At 38.3% G+C, this 19,352-nt stretch overlaps 2 protein-coding genes across 2 annotated transcripts in view; one reads left to right on the plus strand and one right to left on the minus strand.

Annotated features, from left to right (window-relative positions):
* The window catches only part of IPCEF1 (interaction protein for cytohesin exchange factors 1), a 93,905-nt gene that overhangs the window by 45,187 nt on the left and 29,366 nt on the right, over positions 1 to 19,352 (plus strand). The window contains exons 5-8 of the mRNA XM_060029739.1: positions 1,245 to 1,318; positions 2,756 to 2,827; positions 8,823 to 8,881; positions 10,207 to 10,295. Coding sequence (XP_059885722.1) covers positions 1,245 to 1,318; positions 2,756 to 2,827; positions 8,823 to 8,881; positions 10,207 to 10,295 — 294 coding nt within the window. The remainder of the gene's footprint in view (positions 1 to 1,244; positions 1,319 to 2,755; positions 2,828 to 8,822; positions 8,882 to 10,206; positions 10,296 to 19,352) is intronic.
* The window catches only part of OPRM1 (opioid receptor mu 1), a 158,449-nt gene that overhangs the window by 30,658 nt on the left and 108,439 nt on the right, over positions 1 to 19,352 (minus strand). The gene's annotated exons all lie outside the window — the stretch shown is intronic.

Genomic DNA, 19,352 nt, shown 5'->3' on the forward strand with positions numbered 1-19,352 from the left:
TGGCGATAAGGGAAAGAAACACAGATGAAGAGCACCCATGGTGCTGATTTCAGAGCTAGGTGACTCTAAAAATTAAGATTGTATTTTTAAAACCCATTTTTACTCATCTCCCAATAACTGACTCTTTTATGTTTAATCTTGTGGATTGTAATTCTCCATCAGAGACACCAGTGTAGATGGAAGATTGGAGCTCTGTCTATGATAAGCAGTCTAGCCTCCTATGGTTCAGTTAAATTTTATTCATAAAGTAAAGATTAAGACATTTTTAGAATGTCTTAATGGAACATTAAGTGGAACAATGATTACATTTCCTGTAAAATTCTTGGTGTTTTAAAGTGGCATTCATTCTACATCCTTAAAAGTGTCATTTTCCTCTGCTGTCTTTCCTTTATAGAAAAAACTCCTGGGAATTGATTATGGAACTGAGATTTTCCAAGACATGGGTCTGTGATTTAACCCCCAAGGAACTTCCTAAAGACTTGGGAGAGGAAAAAATGTTTGTTCAGTATCTGTTAAGTGTTTTATTTGTCTGAGCTCACTTAAGTCCTATTACAACCAGTAGGTGGTAGACCCATGATATGAACCTCAATTTACTGACTCCAAAGTCAGGCCTCTGCTCACCATATAATAGCTAATTAGGTTTCTTCTTATGTGCCTGTGGCTTGTGAGAGAAGTAGGATGAGAAAGATGCTGAGGATAGCAGGAAGTGGAGCTCTGATAGGTGAGCTCTGATGTTTTCTAGGAAGACAAAAAGGGGTCGGGCAGGTCCTACTTGTGCCACACATTGGCTGTCCCTAAACTGTGCCATGTTACTTCTCAGGGAAAGATTCTGGATGATTTATCAGAAGAATATTAATTCCTCTTAAAAATATGTATCTAGGATAAGTCCAATGCTGATTCAGAGGGGTATCTTTTTTTTTTTTTTTTCGTGGTACGCGGGCCTCTCACTGCTGTGGCCTCTCCTGCTTTGGAGCACAGGCTCCGGACGCGCAGGCTCAGCGGCCATGGCTCACGGGCCCAGCCGCTCCGCGGCATGTGGGATCTTCCCGGACCGGGGCACGAACCCGTGTCCCCTGCATCAGCAGGCAGACTCTCAACCACTGTGCCACCAGGGAAGCCCAGAGGGGTATCTTTTGACACACCTCCATTTCACTTACTCTATCTCTATTCAACATATATGATCCCAATAAGTGAACTGCTAAGATGGACACTTTTATTCATATTAGTGTATGTATTTGTTTCAGGCAGAGAAAGCTGATGGATTTATCAACCTACCTGATTTCACTGTAGAGAGAGCATCTGAATGCAAGAAAAAGCAGTAAGTTGTCTATCATTTTCCACAAAATATGGAGCCAGGATAACATCTCTTTATAATGTTCCTCAGGTGATAAGGTGATGTGGAAGTTAATGATGGTGACATTCAAATGTCTGAGAATTTTGACTTTATGGGTTGGAACCCCAAACAATAATAGAAGCTTTTAACCTCTTGTCTTCTGGAATTTCATTTTGTGGAGCAGATGGATTTTAAAACCCCACGGAGCCCTAGCAGGGCGTGCTGTTAATGATGGTGTCTGTGATCCAGTGAAAAGCAAGCTGCCATCCAGGACTGGCAGGGTGATGAGATGTCAAGGCTGTGTCCTTGTAAAGAGAATGACTACATAGGAGTCACCAGAGCTGCAGATATGATACCAAACCAGTTTCTTTTTCTTAGTTCATGAAATTGTCAGTAACATCCTTGAAATTGAATTCTCTGAGATGTCTTAGACTTGGGGATTAGCCCCCTGATATAACGGAAGTCCAAAAGGTTTGAGAGCAGACAGGAGCCAAGAGTCACCAGCCCATGACTCTAGACCAGCTAGCCAGACTCCCAGTTAAGTGCTCTTCCCATGATAGGATCCAGCTGCATTTTGCATATGTGCCCTCTTCACCTTTCACTTATTCTTTATTCTGCTTTTGACATCTTTTCCTGTTTTATTAGAGTGGGGCAGTTCCCTATTGACCTGTGTTCCTAGTGACAGCAATTGATTAGTTTATTTTTAATGAATAAACTGGTGTTGGCTTTAGGTCTTTGCCATTCTGATATAGCTTCCTATCTTTAGTGATACACGAGGTTGTGGTTTTGACCACACTGGTCATTTACAAAATCTCTGGCCCATACAGCAGGACTTCCTGTCTAAATGGTAAAAGGGAAATACTTTGTTATCTTCAATGTTCTATACTTTTCTTTTAAACGAAAAATCTGCCTTATATTTTTCCTTTACTAATAGAGAATAGCTTGGATAAAGTTTTTGATGTGTTTTCACAGTGTAGAAGTTTTATACTTGATTGTTTTTCTGTAAATACAATTATTGTATATGCTTGATTGAATTTGAATGAATACTTTGTTTGAAGGAATTGATCTGAGTATTTTGAAGTGATACATCTATCACTTTATATTTTAATTTATTGTCTATTTATAGCAAAACAGCAAATGAAAATAAAAGAATATATCCATATGTTTTAAATAGAAACTATTGATCAGCCATGACTCAGTCCTGGTCTGGATGTCCTGACATGATGAATTACCCCTCTGCTCTCTACATAAAATAGAGATTAGACAATGGGTATTTAACGTAACTAAAACTTTTGTTTTTGTAAATTAACAAAGAAAGCAGATGAACTTACCATACTTATATTTGACTGTTTTACTTTCGACTACACTGTTGACTACACTAACTTCTAATTTCTTATGTGTCTATGCTTTTCCCCCTTCAAGTGCTTTTAAGATCAGCCATCCACAGATCAAGACCTTTTATTTTGCAGCTGAGAATGTGCAGGAAATGAACCTGTAAGTAGAGAACCATCACTAAATCCAATCTTTATGGGAATAGATTACTTTGGTCAGGTGTCTGAATTTTAAGCACATGTGCATATCAATTATTATTTTTTTATTTCTGCTGCTTTAAGGATTAATCTCCTTAGCAGTTATAAAGTCTTCTCGCTTTCTTTTCTAGTATTTAGAAGCATTTTGGAGAGCTACACAGATCAAAATGGCTATTTTAGGAAGAAGTAATAAGATTCTTCTGAGGGAACCACTAAGTTGAGAAAGGAATAGAAGACATTATAAGAAAATGTTAATATGAGAATCAGCATCACAGGGAGAAAGGCTCGAAAGAATGGTGTAACCGATCTCACAGCTTTCAGAATTCTACACAAAAAATATCTGCAGCATTTCATAGTTGCTGTGTGATTATCATGATTCATGGTTATCATCTCTCCATGTTCTGTCCCCAAATTTTGCAAAACATCTTTGTTTAGAGTACCTCTAATATAAATACATATCCCTAACTCCACTTCCTGTTTGCTCAGTTTAAGTAAGTGGAATATACTGGTAGAGTGTTACTCGTCTTGCGACATCCCCTGCTGGTTTAGATTACGGTGAGATCGCAGTGGCTCTTACTTGGATGAGGCTCTATATATTTAAGGTGCTTGAGGCACCAGAGGGCATTCTATTTAAGTCCTAGTCTCAGAATTCAGTGTTTCTTATTACTTTCACTTAATTAATTAAAAATATATGTATGAAAAAAATGTATATGTATGGAATAACTATTATGCGCTTCCTTGCAGCAGATCCCAGGCACTAGACCTGAAAAATATGGACATAATCCCTCCATTCACAGAGCTTATCGTTTAATCTATTTATATTTTTATATTTAATTATATATTTATATCTATTAATCAGTTTATCTTTTAATAGATCTTTATTGGAGTATAATTGCATCACAATACCGTGTTAGTGTCTGTGGTACAGCAAAGCGAATCAGCCATGTGCAACACGTGTCCCCATATCCCCTCCCTCCTGAGCCTCCCTCCCACCCTCCTTATCCCACCCCTCATATTAATTTATTTAGACATAATGATTTTCTTATCTATCTGTTCTCTGTAATTTCTCTTTGGCCTCTTGCTTTAGAAATGTAAAGGAAAAAAAAGCTGCTTTTTACTAAACATATATGAGCAGGAGTACACACACACACACAGAGAATGCCTTACACCATATCCCCAGGGAAGCCTTTTCTCCCTAGAAGCATTCTCATCTGTTCCCTGCATTTATCTCGCCACCACAAACCTTTAGATGAGGGCGGAATTGCTCTTTACCAGAGAAAGTTAGAGAACCCTGCGTTAGAAATGACAAAGCAAGGTACTGACAACGGCGTCTTCCAAACAAGTCTTTAATTTACTTGGACAAGGAAAGAAGTTGTTTCTATCCTCTTTTTGACTTTTAACTCCCCCCCCCACCAGCTTTCTCAAGCATCTGAGAAAAATAAGAGCAGATACACAAAAGGAGGAGATAAAAACTTCACAGTCAAAGCTCTTTATTTCTCTTTTTATTTGCGTTGGTAACGCTAAATCCTATTGACTAGCAAGGTCTAGGTGCTTGGAAAGCTTAGTGTCTTGCCCAGCGGTCCTTGGAATCATATAGTAGTGAGTGTCAGTCCGGAGCCGAGCCATCCATCAATCCCAAGTGGTCCTTTCTAAGCTTTAATGGTGGTGAAACAGGGCTGCCCGTCAGCAACCTCTCCCCACCCCCATAGGTTCCCTTGGTGCCTGGCTTCTCCCAAACAGCTTCTTGTATCTCCAGCTTTCTTCCGGTCCACATCCTTCCCATTCATCCTGTGACTGGTTCTTTCAAAGTCGTTCTGTTCTCTCCAACAAGGGCAGAGTAAGACTGAGTTTACCAGAAAAACAATGACTGCGAAAGGTTTTGTTACCGAGAGAATTTCTCTACCTACACAGTGAAACACATTTTAAGCCAGTAAAAGTGTGAGACCCTTACAAGATTATCTGAGTCAGCTCTATTTCAGGCAGATGTGCTTTCTAAATCACACACCAGTTATTTAGCTCCCTGCCCACCCAGTCCTCCAGTTTTTGTTTACATTTCTGGCCCATTTATCTTCACTTTTCAACATACTCCCTTTGCAGAGCTCTATCTAATGGCAAGTACAGTTGCATGATTATTAGCTACACTCTCTGCCTATTTGACGTTAAACCAAAGCCTTTTATAGTTATGAAAGCCAAGATCTCATGGCCTATCTATGCTGTGAAGATCTGTTAATTTTACTTGAAATTATTTTAGTATTTGTTTATCTTTCCAGCTTACAAACAAGATGTAAAATTGAAATTTGAATGTGAGGTGTCATGACCCATATATTTGAATCTCTCAGTGACCTTTATACTCAAAAATTGTCCGTCTGGCTACTCATAAATAAATGGCCCATTTTGTCTGTGCCTGAGTGTATCACAATTAATGTATCATAATTTTTCATTTATAATGTCATTATTAAGCTTTATTATTCTGAAGATGGTTTTTCTAATAGCCAACAATGCGGAATCCCGAAAGTTAACTTCTCCCACAAGAGTAGGCGCTGCGGGGGAGGGGGGTTAAAGCTTTTTTTTTTTTTTTATTAATTACTTAATTTTTATTTTTGGCTGTGTTGGGTCTTCGTTTCTGTGTGTGGGCTTTCTCTAGTTGCGGCAAGCGGGGGCCGCTCTTCATTGCTGTGCGCAGGCCTCTTAACTATTGCAGCCTCTCGTTGCGGAACACAGGCTCCAGTCGTGCAGGCTCAGTAGTTGTGGCTCACGGGCCTAGTTGCTCCACGGCATGTGGGATCCTTCCAGACCAGGGCTCGAACCCTTGTCCCCTGCATTAGCAGGCAGATTCTGAACCACTGCGCCACCAGGGAAGCCCTAAAGCTTTGTTCTGCAGTAGCCCCTGAAGAGCTTCCTTTCTTACTGATGAGGTCTGTTTAAGCTAGAACGGAGTGCATCTGGGTATTTCTTAGTGAGATGCAGAGGTGCTAGGGAAGGAGGGAGTGGTATCTGGAGAGATGGATCCTGTTTCAGAATTTCGCCTCCTTGGGAAACTGCCTTTTTGGGTGGTGACGTTTCTCTCAGTGATGATGAAGGAAAAGGTAGTTAAGTTTAATAGAAGCACTGTGTGTTCTGCAGGGACCCTCAATTGACAAGTATAGGGGTGAGTAATTAAAGGTAATGAAAGGGTTGGTTTCTAAACAAAGACTGGTGGTAGCTGCCTTTCTCAGACGGTGTTTGTGGGAAAAATGTCATTTTGTACATCAGTTTCTTAACACTTGTGCTTCTTCAACGCACACATTCTCATCCAGTTAACATACAACAAACTCCCAGGAAACATCTGTCATCTTCTTTTATGTAAATATGTCTTTTTGTGTATCCATCTATTTAGACACAAATAGAAAGTTTGCTACTGCCTGGATGTTTTTAAAAAAAAGTGCTTAGCAAAGGAGGTACTCCAACCCCGTGGGTTCTAGAAAGAAAACAAACAAGATTCTGAACAATCACTAGTTTTTCCCAGCAGGTAACTGATGGTGGCAATTAAAGGTATATGAGTTTTGGGTAAGGGCTGAGAGGAATCTGCTTTACTGTTCAATAGTCTTCTGCTATATCTGGAAAGGAACTTAGAAACGTCTTTTCTTATTTCAGGCATTCTCAATTCATCTGTTTTTTTGTCTTGTTATGTTAAAAAAAGAAGTTTGTCTACTTCACTTTGAGATGATTGTTTTGCGGGCAGGGTCAGCTTATACAATTATGAAATCAGGAATAAACTAGGAATTAGTGAGCCATTAAATTCATGGTGCTTTGCCTGATCAGTTTTTAAAAATGTACTTTTAAGTGTTTCTTTTAGTTGAGTAATGCATAAAACATATTCTTGTAAAGAATCATGTAATACAGAAGTATGTAAAGCGAAAACCTTCCCATTCCCCCAACTTTGCCTTCCCGTTCTACTTCTTTCCCTAAGATAAAGCCACTTTTCACAATATGACTGTGTCCTTTCTGAGGCTTTTCTTTGCATACCAAGTCTTGTATAATACATATGCAAATATATAGTTTTAGAAGCACATTGAATCAGGATAAACACTTTGTTTTGTACTTGCTTTTTTCACTTAATAGTATGTTAGGATTTTTCCAGGCCATTACAAGGCCCCCCACCCCATCTCAGTCTTTTTATTAGCTTCTTAATAACATGGTACTTTTGGAATTGGTACCATACTTTATCCGTTTTCCTGTTAATGGACAATTATATTGTATCAGTTTTTTCTTTTTGCCTTTGCAAGCCTTATTGAATTAATATTCTTCCACATTTATTTATGTACATGAAGGTGTGTTTTGTAGGATAGATATTTATAACTACGATTATTGGGCGAAGGGGATGAAAATTTATGTTTTGAATAGTATCATCAAATTACCTGCTTAATATTGGCTGTTCCAGTTTTTCATGGTCGACTCAAGGGATGAGAATGTTTTTCCTAAAATCTAATAGAAATCAGCAATATTTAAAATTTTTGCCAACCTAGTGGTGGAAAATATTTTCCTGTGCATTTCCCAAAATACTACTGAGCCTGAGAATTTTCCCATATATTTATTAACCATTTGTACTTTTTTGGTCATTTTCTGTTTCTTAGTTTTGTTTGTTTTTCTACTGAGTCTTGATGAGCATTTTTCAGTTCCTATGGCATGATCTGGGCCCAGGTATTGGTCCAGTTTTAAGTGGCCCAAGAGACTCATGTTTATCATGGTGCAAAAGGGGACTTTCTAAATGAGGCTGGAGCTCATCTTCTGTCTTGTAGGCAGTTCTATTTTATTTATTTTTTAAAATAAAATTTATTACATATTTCCCATTAAAAAATAATCAGTACAGCAAGACCATGGCAGGATGAGGGTTGGGTAAGGGTTCCTAATTTGTTGACAATTGCAGACTTGGGAATGTGCAATATTTGTGCTATGGTGGGGTGTAGCTGGGTAATTTACCAGGAATTACAGGACTAGAAAAAATAAACCATATAGGTGAATCAATAAATGCATAGCATTATTATTATCATTTTGTTGATGTTGATTGACTTAGGCTACTTATGTTTCAAAACAAGATGAATACACATTATGGGATATTTTTTAAAAATAAAGAAAACTGGAAAGAAGTGGGAAATAAATCACTTAGATTATCTCTACCCCAAAATGATATTTTCCCTTTAAATAGAAGGTTATATAGCTAGGAACATATGAAATAGATACATTTTGTGTCTTTTGTGTATTTAAATAAGTTTCTAATTGAACCCTTGAAAAGGAACTACAGTGGCCTGAAGTCATAAGCCAAGTTTGTGTTCCTTAAGGTTTGTCTAGTTCTTTTTTCATTATTGATGGGTAGTTGAAATTCATTGCCAATAAATGGCAAATCAATGGAAGATGAGACATTGTCAATTTTTACCTTACATAAAATTTTTCAAGAAATTGAAATTTTCCCCAGCTTAGGAATAACTGTGAAGCTCTGGCCAGATCTTTTTACTGATTGATACAAAGATTGTGGTTTAAAAATAGATGATCTTCATTTTGTGTGTGTGTGTGAAATAAGCTTACATTTTAAGAATTAAAGAGATAGAACTTTAAAGGTCAAGTTAAGAAATTCATTTTGATGGTTGACAAGAATTTCAAATACACAATTACAAAACGTATATTTATTCGTATTTAGAATATCTAATGTAGTTGCCCACTTTAACTGGCTGTATAATGGGCCACCTCATTTCTTATCTGACAAAGAATGCCCTAAGTACGGACAGTATTGTGAAACCAGAGGTCTTAGGTTTCCATACCACAAACTTAGGCTGTTTCTAGAAATGTTTAGACTGACCATAGCACTATGACCTAATTTTGTTATAAAGTCTGGTACAAGACCTTCCTTTAGGGTCTAGCGTAAAGGTGGATATGTTGGGAACCAGTGTCTCTGGTCAAACATTTATTTTCTATTTGAATTTTAGGTGGTTAAACAAATTTGGATTAGCTATAATCCATCTTGAATCCACTACAAAGGATGAAGGTATGTTCTATTTTCAATTTCTGAAAATTTAGCAAGAATATTAGAATAGGGTGAAAATACAATGTCATGTTCTATGTAGTCTTGTTCTAATGAACCGTACTTTGTTATTTAAAATTATCTGAAAATATGTATAGACAGACATAGACACACAGGCTCGCCAACATGGACTAGAGCTTCCCATGCTGGCTAAGAACGCTCTTCACACTTCACCCACACATTAGCAGCTGTAGGCTTCACTGGGATCTCAACCAATTGCCAATGCAAATGTTTTATTGCCCCACTTACTGAATTCTTACTCATAGACATGATCTCGTCATGTTCGAGACAGATAACTTTCAGCCCACTGTTTCCTCTCTGATATTTTAGTATTTCCACCAGGTGTGTGCTGAGACTAATTACCCTAAGTTTGTACCAGGAGCCTGAATGTCAGATTGGGACAGAAGCCGTATTTTTAGCTCAGTCTGTAGCTTTCAGGGTTCAAAAGCTACAAGAGTCTAATTCTTCTTAATGATGAAGTTACTCCTTAATATTGAGAAGAAAGAGGATTTAGGTGCCAGGGTCGCAGAGCTGACACTATTTCTGAAATGCTCAGACCACATAAAACTTGGAAATTGGAAGTAGGGAGTTATATCTTTGGAGAACAAAATCATAAAGTCTTAAATTTAGAAATGAAAAAGTGGCAACTTGATTTAAAACAATAAAGAAGTGTAATGCAATGCTGTGAAACCAGTGTCCTAATCATCTCCTTGGTCTTCTTTTCCATAAAATAAGCACCCATTATATATTTGAAGTATATTTATAGATTGTGAGCAAAAAGTAACTACACAAAACCCTTCTCCTTTTCCTGGTATGTAAGGCCTTCTATGATATGGCCTCAAGCAACCTTTCAGCTTTGTTTTCCACCCTGTCCCCTAGGGAACTCTGAATACTTGGCTCAGTCTGTGTCCTCAGCCTGGTACTCCCATTACTCTGTGTGCACCATTGATGGTTTACTTATCCTGCCATTTTCAGCTCATTAAGATTCCTATGCTCAAAATTAATCACTCCTGATCTTGTGCTCCCTTAGTGTATGACTCACACCTCTTTTGAGGAATTAGTTTCATTTTCCCTGAGCTATGGTTAGTCGTCTTTCTGCTTATTGGACACTCTTTGAGGGCAGAAACCCTCACAGAGGGAAAGTCTTATGTATCAGGTAGCTCACTAGATAAGTGCTTTCTGAATTGGGTTGGAAATGCAATAGCCAGATGGAGAAGAACCTCTGCTCATGCATTATGGAATAAGTGATGACAGTGCTGAAACATTCAGCGTTTTCCTTTTTGTTATAGAATGCTACAGTGAGAGTGAACAGGATGATCCCGAAATAGCTGTCGAGACACGACCCCCTCATTACTCTGCGGAGACTCTCTCTCCTTTGGTACGTACCGTTGTAATTGGTCTGTTGGTCATCGATCAAATGTGTGGATGTCGTTCCTTCCAGTTGGGTAGAAACTACCTTGACTAATACATTTTTAGAGGACGCTAAGTTAAGGTACTCGCCAAAGAGCAAGTGCAGTTCTCAGGGCGCTGATTTTGAGCCTTCTCCATAGCAACCCATTTATATGACAGATTCGGTGCATTTGTGTGTGACCCACAGATGTATTATGCTCAGAGGGTTCATGGTAATGCAGAGGACTTCTAGGTAATGGGCCAATGCTTGCAAAGATTTGTTTTATAATGTTTATTTATATCCTACTTGTTCTCAGAAAGAATTGAAAATACCTTGCCTAGGTGCATGCACTCTAACGATGTAAAATGAATGTAAAGGGGATGAAGGCAATAACATGAAGAGAAAATTAGAATCAGAAAGAGAGCAGGAAGCCAGGAGTGGGGTTGGTGCATTAAATCTGGGTATATTTACTAGAGAGAAGTCCAAGCTTGAGTCTAAGCTTTGGAAGCATCCAGTGTAAGTTCAGGTTATTAATGGACGTTAAGACTGTGGAGACTTGCTTTATATTTGGATGTTCATGGGCGTTATAGCGACGGCATGTAGAAAGAGTCAAGCAGAGATCTTTGGCGAGGTTGACTTATGGCTTTTATACCTACCATATACCAGCACTTATAGAGGTACTTTAAATATATAATCATTTACTTCCCTCAGATAACCCTGAAATGCAGTATTATTTAATCTGCATTTCCCTGATTACTAATGAGGTCAAGCATCTTTTCATGTTTTTTTTGATATTTGGATTTTCTGTTCTGTTAAGCGTCTCAAGTCTTTTGTACATTTTTAGCTGTCTTACTAATATTATTTTGGATTTATAGGATTTCTTTATTAATCTGTACCTTAGTCCTTTGTCAGTTAAAAAAGAGGCAGATCTTCTTTCCCAGTCTATGGCGTTTATAGTTTTTAAACTCTGTTTCTTTTTGTTGACAGATGCTCTTGATTTCTGTGTGTCAGGTTTACGCATCACGTCCGTTGTGGTTGGTGTCTTTGTTTCTGGCTTACATATTGTTTCCTATTCCCAGGTCATGAGGACATAGATATTACTATCTCGTTTCATGGATTAGGAAACAGAGGTTCAGAGAGGTAGAATGGCCTAGTCATACCCCCAGAAAATGGAGCACCTGAGATGGGAACCCCGGTCTGTCTAGCTTTATAGCATATGCTCCTTCCATTCTACTATGACCCTCGTTCATCCATGGACCCGAGTAACTATAAGTTCTAATAGGTTACTGCAACTCCTTCACTTACCAGACCTCTTCTGCCAGAATTTTCTGTTTTGTGTGATAAGGTTTTCAATCTTTATTTGCCAGTTCCTGGGTTTAAGGTGTTAATATCATTTAAATAATGACTTCTGCTGTTTTTATCTGCTGCCAGTGGGGAATTGTGGTCACTTTTCTAATTTATTTGGCTAGCAGCTGAGACCAGAAATAAATAGTTATTGAATGAATATTTATTAAAAGTCTATTAAATAGGATTAGCCAAAATTAAGCAAGACATAAATAAAATTAAACTTTGGTAAAACGTCGACCAATTTTTGCACTAGATTTACAATATAGCCTCTCTTAATATAGTTTTCCCTTGAAGTAATCTATCTCTTCTTTTAAAATCAGTTTCTGCATTTGGAAAAAATGAAATAGATGTGCCTTGCTGGTTTAATAGAGAAGCCTGTGTTTCTGTTTAGTTTCTTTTTGCCTTCATCTCTGTTTCTCTGTGTCTCTCCATTTTTGTCTGTCTCTTATATGATTTAGTTTTGTTCTAAAATACTGTGATTTTAAGTTTTATAATGGCAAACTATATCACAGATTACAAAGAACATTGTCAGGCATCTAGAACTCTACTGGATGAAAGTAAAAGCAACAAAGTTGTCTTCTTAGATGAAGGATCATGGCTCAATTGCATTATACAATGATAGTCTTACATAATGTTAGAGTAGGAGCCCAGAGAACGCTTGTTTCCAAACAAGTAAATGAAGGGATGGATGTGAGACCAGTAGGTTAGGTCATTGAATTGGGAGCATTCTTTAGAATGTCATTCTAAACGTCAATCAAATGTTATTCCTTAAAGTTCTAAGAAGTTAAGCATGTTTTTGAAGACCACTAAGGCTAACATTATTCTTTCTGAAGAAATGTATTAGAAATAGATAAATGTTGAACAGTTAGATTTTACTTTCCTTAGAAACAGAGTATGTTGTTCCCGCTCACGTATTTCCCAGGCAGATTTTGTTTTCTCTTGTTTCTGAAAAACAGACATGCCAGACACTTGGTTAAAACAACATTTAAGCTTTTTTATCTAAACAGATGAAATTTTAAAAATCGTGGTAACTTTTATCCAGAGCATGAAGCAGCTTATTGTTTAGGCTCCATCTGGCATAGGCTACATGACTGAGCTATACAAGCCTAGGCGAGAAAACAAAACAAAACAAAACAAAAACCAAAGACACCCAAACCTTTCCCAAGTTCTTGCTTTTAAAAAAACTTTTGGGTAATGAACTTTCATTTTGGAATGATGAATTCAAAAGTATAAGATCATACTATTCTGGAAAATTCTCTCAAAATTATAAAATCTCGAACTAAAAGTTTAATTCTGTGTCCAGTCATTTTGATTGCTCTAAAGATAAACAGTAAGACTTCAGCACCAGACCAATTCGGACCTGTTTCTAATGGGTGGGACCATGTTCTGCAGAGAATAAAGAACATTACAGGGTCTCCTTTGAGTGAACAGCAGATTTCTCTTTATGTGTTTCCTTCTTGAGAAAGCTCCACAGGATGGATAGTGAAAAGAACGTCCATTTATTTACAGAGAAATTAAAAATGGAGAGTTTTTCCACAGGCTCAAAACAGATGGAACTCTGTAGGTTTCACTTTGGAAGATCCTTTGTGGAAATCACTACCTGTGATTCCTTGAAATTCACAAAAGAGCAAAAAAGGAACTGACTTCAATTATATTTCCAACTCAATTTTATATGTTATAAAGTGATTTAAGAGATCAAAGATCATTAAAAATTTGTTACAAATATTTTCCCCCTAAGTTTAATTTTTCAAAAGTGTCTGATAACTTGAGCTGTGCTTATATGCTTATTCATTCATTTAACAAATATTTATTGAGAGCTACTATTCTAAATAGTACTTGGGACACAACAGTAAATGAACAAAGATTCATTTCTTCATGTAGCCAAACTTCTGGTTGAGGGAGACTGAAAATAAACAATCAACATAAGTAAATTATCTGCTAGGTCAGTAGAAGAAGTGGAGCTGAAGGGGTCAGGACAGTTTGTGACAATGAATAGGGGAACCAGGATAGGCCTGAGTGAGAGTTGAGATCTGAGCAAAACTCTTGAAAGGTGGTATAAGAGTCAGCCAGGTGGATATTCAGGGAAGGTGTTTTCCAAGCAAAGGGAGCAATTAGAGTCCAGATCTCCTTGGTGCATAGATGGCAATGCAAAGAGGCCAGTATGGCTGGAACAGGGTGAACCAAGGTGAGAGTTGCAGGAAATGAGGTTGGAGGATAATTGTGTCCATATGTATGGGGCCTGTGGACCATTAAGGACTTTGATGTTTTGAGTTCCTTAGCCTTTGGAAGTTTTGAGCAGAAGAGTGATGTGACTGATCTCCATTTTAAAAGGGCCACTCATGCTGCTGTGGGGAGAGACCCTGTGGCATAGGGGGAAAGTATAGAAGCAAAGAAGTCTAAGGGGGAGTGTGCAGTAATCTAGTGTAGTGAACATGATGACTGGGATGAGGTCACAGTTGAGAAATGGAATGGTTGGATTTTGAACGTAGTTGGAAGGTAGACCTACAGGTGGATCAGATATGAGAGAAGATAAATATCCCAGTTTTAAGCCGCTCATGCAGATTATTTTAACATGAGAGTCCTTATATTTTGATGCTTTTTCAGAAGTACAATTCCTTTATATCCAAAGGGTGGGAAAAAAACCCTGTGTACTCTGGCCCATTGGCCAGAGGTCAAAGATTAAACACAAAAAGGGGTAAAATCAATTTTAGAAATTCAAATTTAATCTTAGTAGGATGGCTCTTGCACAGTTGTTTACTAAAAGACATGTTCTTTCGATACGTGTACTATGATACAATAGTAGAAATGCTTTCAAGTGAGATAGTTGGATGAAAAGTTGTTAGTGAGTACATATACTTACAAAGAAAAGGCAGAAAGAAAAATTCACCCGCTGTCCTCAAGATGCAAAACATTTCCTTAAGCTCTATGGTTGAGCACTTAACTGATTTTAAGATTTTTCTAAAATTAGATTTTACATTTCGCCTCTTGCTTTAACAGTTCATCTTCTGGCCGTCAGTCACAGGCAGGGGGCTGTCGGCAACCTCTCCCGGGCCTCCATGTTTGCCCCTGCCCCAGTTGGGGTTTGCACTAGCTCTTGCCCAGGCTATTTTGAAATAGCAGCCTCTTTTTTTTTTTTTGTCTCTAATCTCTCTTTCCTCTTAATAAAACCACTTCCAAATTAGTCTTCCTAATGTGCAGTTCTGATAAATTGATTCAACAACAAAAGACCTTTCAGTGCATCCTCATTGCTTATCAAATTAATCCTCAATTCATTGGCTTGGTATTTCAGGCCCTTGGGCTTACTTCTAACTGCCATGACAGTCTCCTCCTTTTTCATCAGCCTCCTTTTTCATCAGCCCAATAAACTGCCCCCTATTTCCCCAAAGCTTTCCAGACTTTTCTGTTCCTGTACCTATATTTACAAAGTTTCTCCACTTGCAGGAACCATTCACTCTCACCCCAATTCCACCTTCTAAATATCTTTCAAGACTGGTTTAAATGTGACTTCTTTCATTAAACCTTCCCTGGTCCCCTGAGACAGGAGGATCTTTCCTTCTTCTAAACTCTTTATATTTCTATAGTGCATTTTCTGGGATACTTTTTTCATGGTGTTAGCCTCTGCCTTGAATTATAGATTTTGTGTATCGGGTTTATTTATCTAATTATTAAATTCTTAAGGTTAGAGGCAGTGTCCAATATCTTTTTCTTTACCCGCAACATCTATGACCTTGTCTAACACATATTTGAACCGAATTAAATATTTATTTAATGGATTGATAAATGGGCGGGTGGGTGACGATTGTCACTTCCTCCACAGATCTGTAGCTATACAAATATTCCCCCGTGTGAATTAGAAAGTTACTTTACACTTGTCTAGTGATTTCACTTGGCTTTCAGAAGGATGACTTCATTCGACTCATAGAAGTCCCGTCTTTTACAAATGAAGTCAAGTGCCAGAGAAGTAAATAGAACTGTCTTAAGTAACCTTTGCAAGCTTAAGTTTACCTTTTATTACGAATATCTTTTATGTTCTCTCATTTGCTCTTTTTGATAATCTAAGGCAGACAAACCACTGGCAACTTTTTTTTTCTGTATCAACCACGTGCCAGGTATTTTCCAAAGAAGGGGATGCTGAACTGAGCTGGACAGTCTCTTCCGTGGAGCATCTTAAGTTCTAAGTTGAAGAAAAGTCACAATAATTTGTAATTCAAACAGTCTAAGTACTGATAAATGCTATGAAGAAGCATTAACTGGGGCAGCGTTCTAGGGAGTGGCTGGGGTTGAGGTTGGGGAGGATATTGCTTTGCTTACGACCGTCAGGGAAGAGCCTGCTAAGGAGGTGATATTTGACTTGAGACCAAAGTGATGGGAAGGAGTCAGCCAACCCCAAATCCACAGAGTGAGCTTTTCAGGCACAAGGAACCAGAGACGTGCTCAAGGAACAGAAACAAGACCATGCGGTTGGAAAGGAGAGGGAAGGGGAGGTTGAAGATGTTGCTGGAGAGGTGGGTAGGGGTCCATGTGGGTTGTCTTGGCTATAATGATGACTATGGATATTCTACTCATGATGGACAGTCACTGGAGGATTTTCAGCAGGACAACACTATGATGCATTTTCTGCTTTAGAAATGCTCTAGCTATTGTTTGGTGGATGGACTAGGGTAGGGAGGGGTTGGGTAATGGTAGAGGCAGGAAGTCAGTAAACTAGGACCTGGAAGTAAAGTGGTTTCTGCAAGGCCACTTGGATACTAAAGATTGGAGTGAGGAATGGACGGCCTGCAGCTCATTGCCCAAGGTCATGCAGAAGGCCAGTGACAGAGGGGGCAGTATACCATACAAAGTCTTCGGGTTTTTAGAATAATGTTTCTACCAGCATGTGGTAGAATTATAAACACAATACCTCCTAGGGCTTAACAGCAATTGGTTAGTTTATTTTCATTAATATGGCCAATGGAAGGAGAGAACAGCTGTGTACTTTCCTTTTTTTCTCATTTGGTTGTATTTTGTTTAGTCTTAAGTTATTCCTGTATTTTCTTTTATTTTTTATATACTTTGACTAATGCTGCTTAAATTTCTATGCTGACTCACTCCTTTCTAATTACAGGCTTTTGGTGGCCATTTCAACTCTTTTTTCTTTTCTTTAAAACTTGTGTTTTAAAAACAATTCAGAGAAAAGAATTTTAGAGCTAATCAGCTTTTGAACTAAGCTTCTTCAATGAATAAAAATCTCTTATACAGAAAATGGAGAAAAGCAATATTGATTCTTTTATTTAATCATGTACATACTCTCCTCATTAAAACTAAGATTTTTAAAATATCTTTCATTTTCTCATTAAAAAAATAAAAATTTGAAGCCCAAATGTTCTGAAATAAATGAAACAACATACAATTATTAATGTCTAATAAATAAAATAATTTTATTTGAGATTCTGAGAATACTTTGTGGGAGTATCTGCATTGCAATCAGTAATGGTCACCCCTGGATCCCAGGATTAGGATAAATCATCCATAGCAACTTCACAGAGAACTTCAGGGTGCTCCTGAGTAAGAGACTGAACTGCTCTGGGCTGTTTGCCTTCACATAGCTGGTTTCCTAGACCAGTCTTTGTAGCATTAATTTATTACCAACTAGCTATTAATTTATTAATTTACTAAGGTCAGGCACAAATGCAAAAAAATGGAGATGCAAAAATGATTAAAAGCAGGCTGCTCTCAAGTAACTCACCGAAAAAGAGGAACAGATCCATCAGCAATTACAGTATTAGTTGACAAATAAAACGATACTCTACCTGGTGTGATAGAAGTAAGCCCAGGATAGAAGTAAGCCCAGGGGCGTGGGGAAAAGATACCTACCTCGCCCTGAGGCCACTGGAGAAGGCTTCCTGGAGGAGGTGACCCTTGAACTGACCCTTGAAGGTTGGGGTTGTGTGAGCCAAGCAGGGGTGGGCTGGAGAGGAGAGACTGTTGCTCCTTTCTACCTTCATGTGATTTGCAGTGGGGAGTTTTCTGGGTGTGTTACTTGGATAGTTCCTAGAGGCACTGAGCTAAAGGTTCTCTGCCTTATGGCTATGAATAGCTAGAGGCTGGTAGAAATAATAAAGCAGGATTTAGCTTTATTAAACCACAGGGTTTATAAAGCACATTCCCCTATCGATCCTCTGTAACTGCACTCCAGGTAACCTTTGATTTGTGTCCATCTCTCTTCTGACGAAAACTCCCTCTGACCTGGTACACACCATCCTTTTCTCATTTTGTTTTTCCTTCTCTCTGGTTCTTTTCCTTTTTCCGCCCCTCGCTCTTCTTTTCTCCGTTTGAAAACCAACTTTATACGTGCTACGTGGTGCTAGAGAAAGCGGGCTGGAAGCATTGGCTGTGTGTTTGAGGAGTACCACAAGCAGGAATACACTCCCCGGAAATTTCTGATGCTCATTGAATGTGTCTTTCCTCAGTCTTTTAAGCAGAGTTTTGAGGTTTAAAAAGGCTTACGGAACGTGCTGCAGCAACAGCGTTTTTGCACAAATAGCCCATTTTGCTATAATCAAATTACAGTAGTATCAGTAGGAGAAGCAAGAAAAGCTCGTGTTTGGTCTCTTTTCAGAAAAGGAAGCTGATCCCACTGAAGCCAAGTTTTACTAAAATAGCTCACAATAGGGAACTGTGTCAGGACTGGGCCTGAATGGGTATTTTTGTTAACATTTATTCCGTAGATCCTGCTAACGAGTAAACAAGTCTTGGCATTTATTTGGACAGTTTGGTAGGGGGTGCGTTACCTCCTCTGGGTAGCTAGGGTTTTATTTAGTGAATTACAGATCTGGATCTCCTAGTTAAGTGGTCTGGGTGATTGAAGGCAGCTGGTTTGAAAGATTTTTGACACATTCCTGAAAGGAAAGTTTTCACGTCATGCCAAATATATTATTTTTAAGAAGATGTGTGTGATGAGTTAGTATCTTAACTAGATGTTTTAGTGTCATGCTACTAAAAAGTGGATTTATTGCTTATTTGACAATCCATGTCTAGCATGCAGCCAGCTAGGCACTCATCGGACACTTCCTGACTTTTTCCATCAGAACTCAGAGCTTAGAACCTGCAAAATTCTTGGGCACATATTAATTTGGAACACAGTCAACTATCTCGAGTCAGTTGCAGTGATGCTGAGGTTTTGGGGAAAGGAGCCTACTTTGCTCTTTGGCTTCTTCCCTCTAACAGTCTCCTCCCTACCAGTTCCTCCACTTCCTTGGAGATCTGAATGCTTGAAATTGACAGGAGTATCTCATAGGGTGACATAATGAAACCGAACCAGAAAAAGCCTTCTCTATCTTATCTGCCATTGGAGATATAGGGTGACCCCTAGAGCACTGGTGTTTAGATTTTTTGGATTTTTATTGACCAATGAAATTAAAAATGGAGGAACAACATATAGTTGCCACATCTTTATTTTGCTATGGAGAACATTAAAAAAAATCTCCAAAAGACAAAAGCTAGTAGCTACCATTACCATTTTCCAAATGAAGGCATATATTTTAACATCAAAATATAAAAAGGATAAAATCTCAGAATAAATGAAGTCCTTCCCCAGAGAGGACATTGGTGATGTTGCATTGATGTTTTCTCCACGGACTGGTGAAAATTTTGCCAAGGATTGGCATTCACCCTTGGATTGTATGCCAGGAGATGCTTTCAGAAGATCCTACACCCACC

The sequence above is a fragment of the Delphinus delphis genome, chromosome 14, assembly GCF_949987515.2.
Source record: "Delphinus delphis chromosome 14, mDelDel1.2, whole genome shotgun sequence".
Classification (NCBI taxonomy): Eukaryota; Metazoa; Chordata; class Mammalia; order Artiodactyla; family Delphinidae; genus Delphinus; species Delphinus delphis.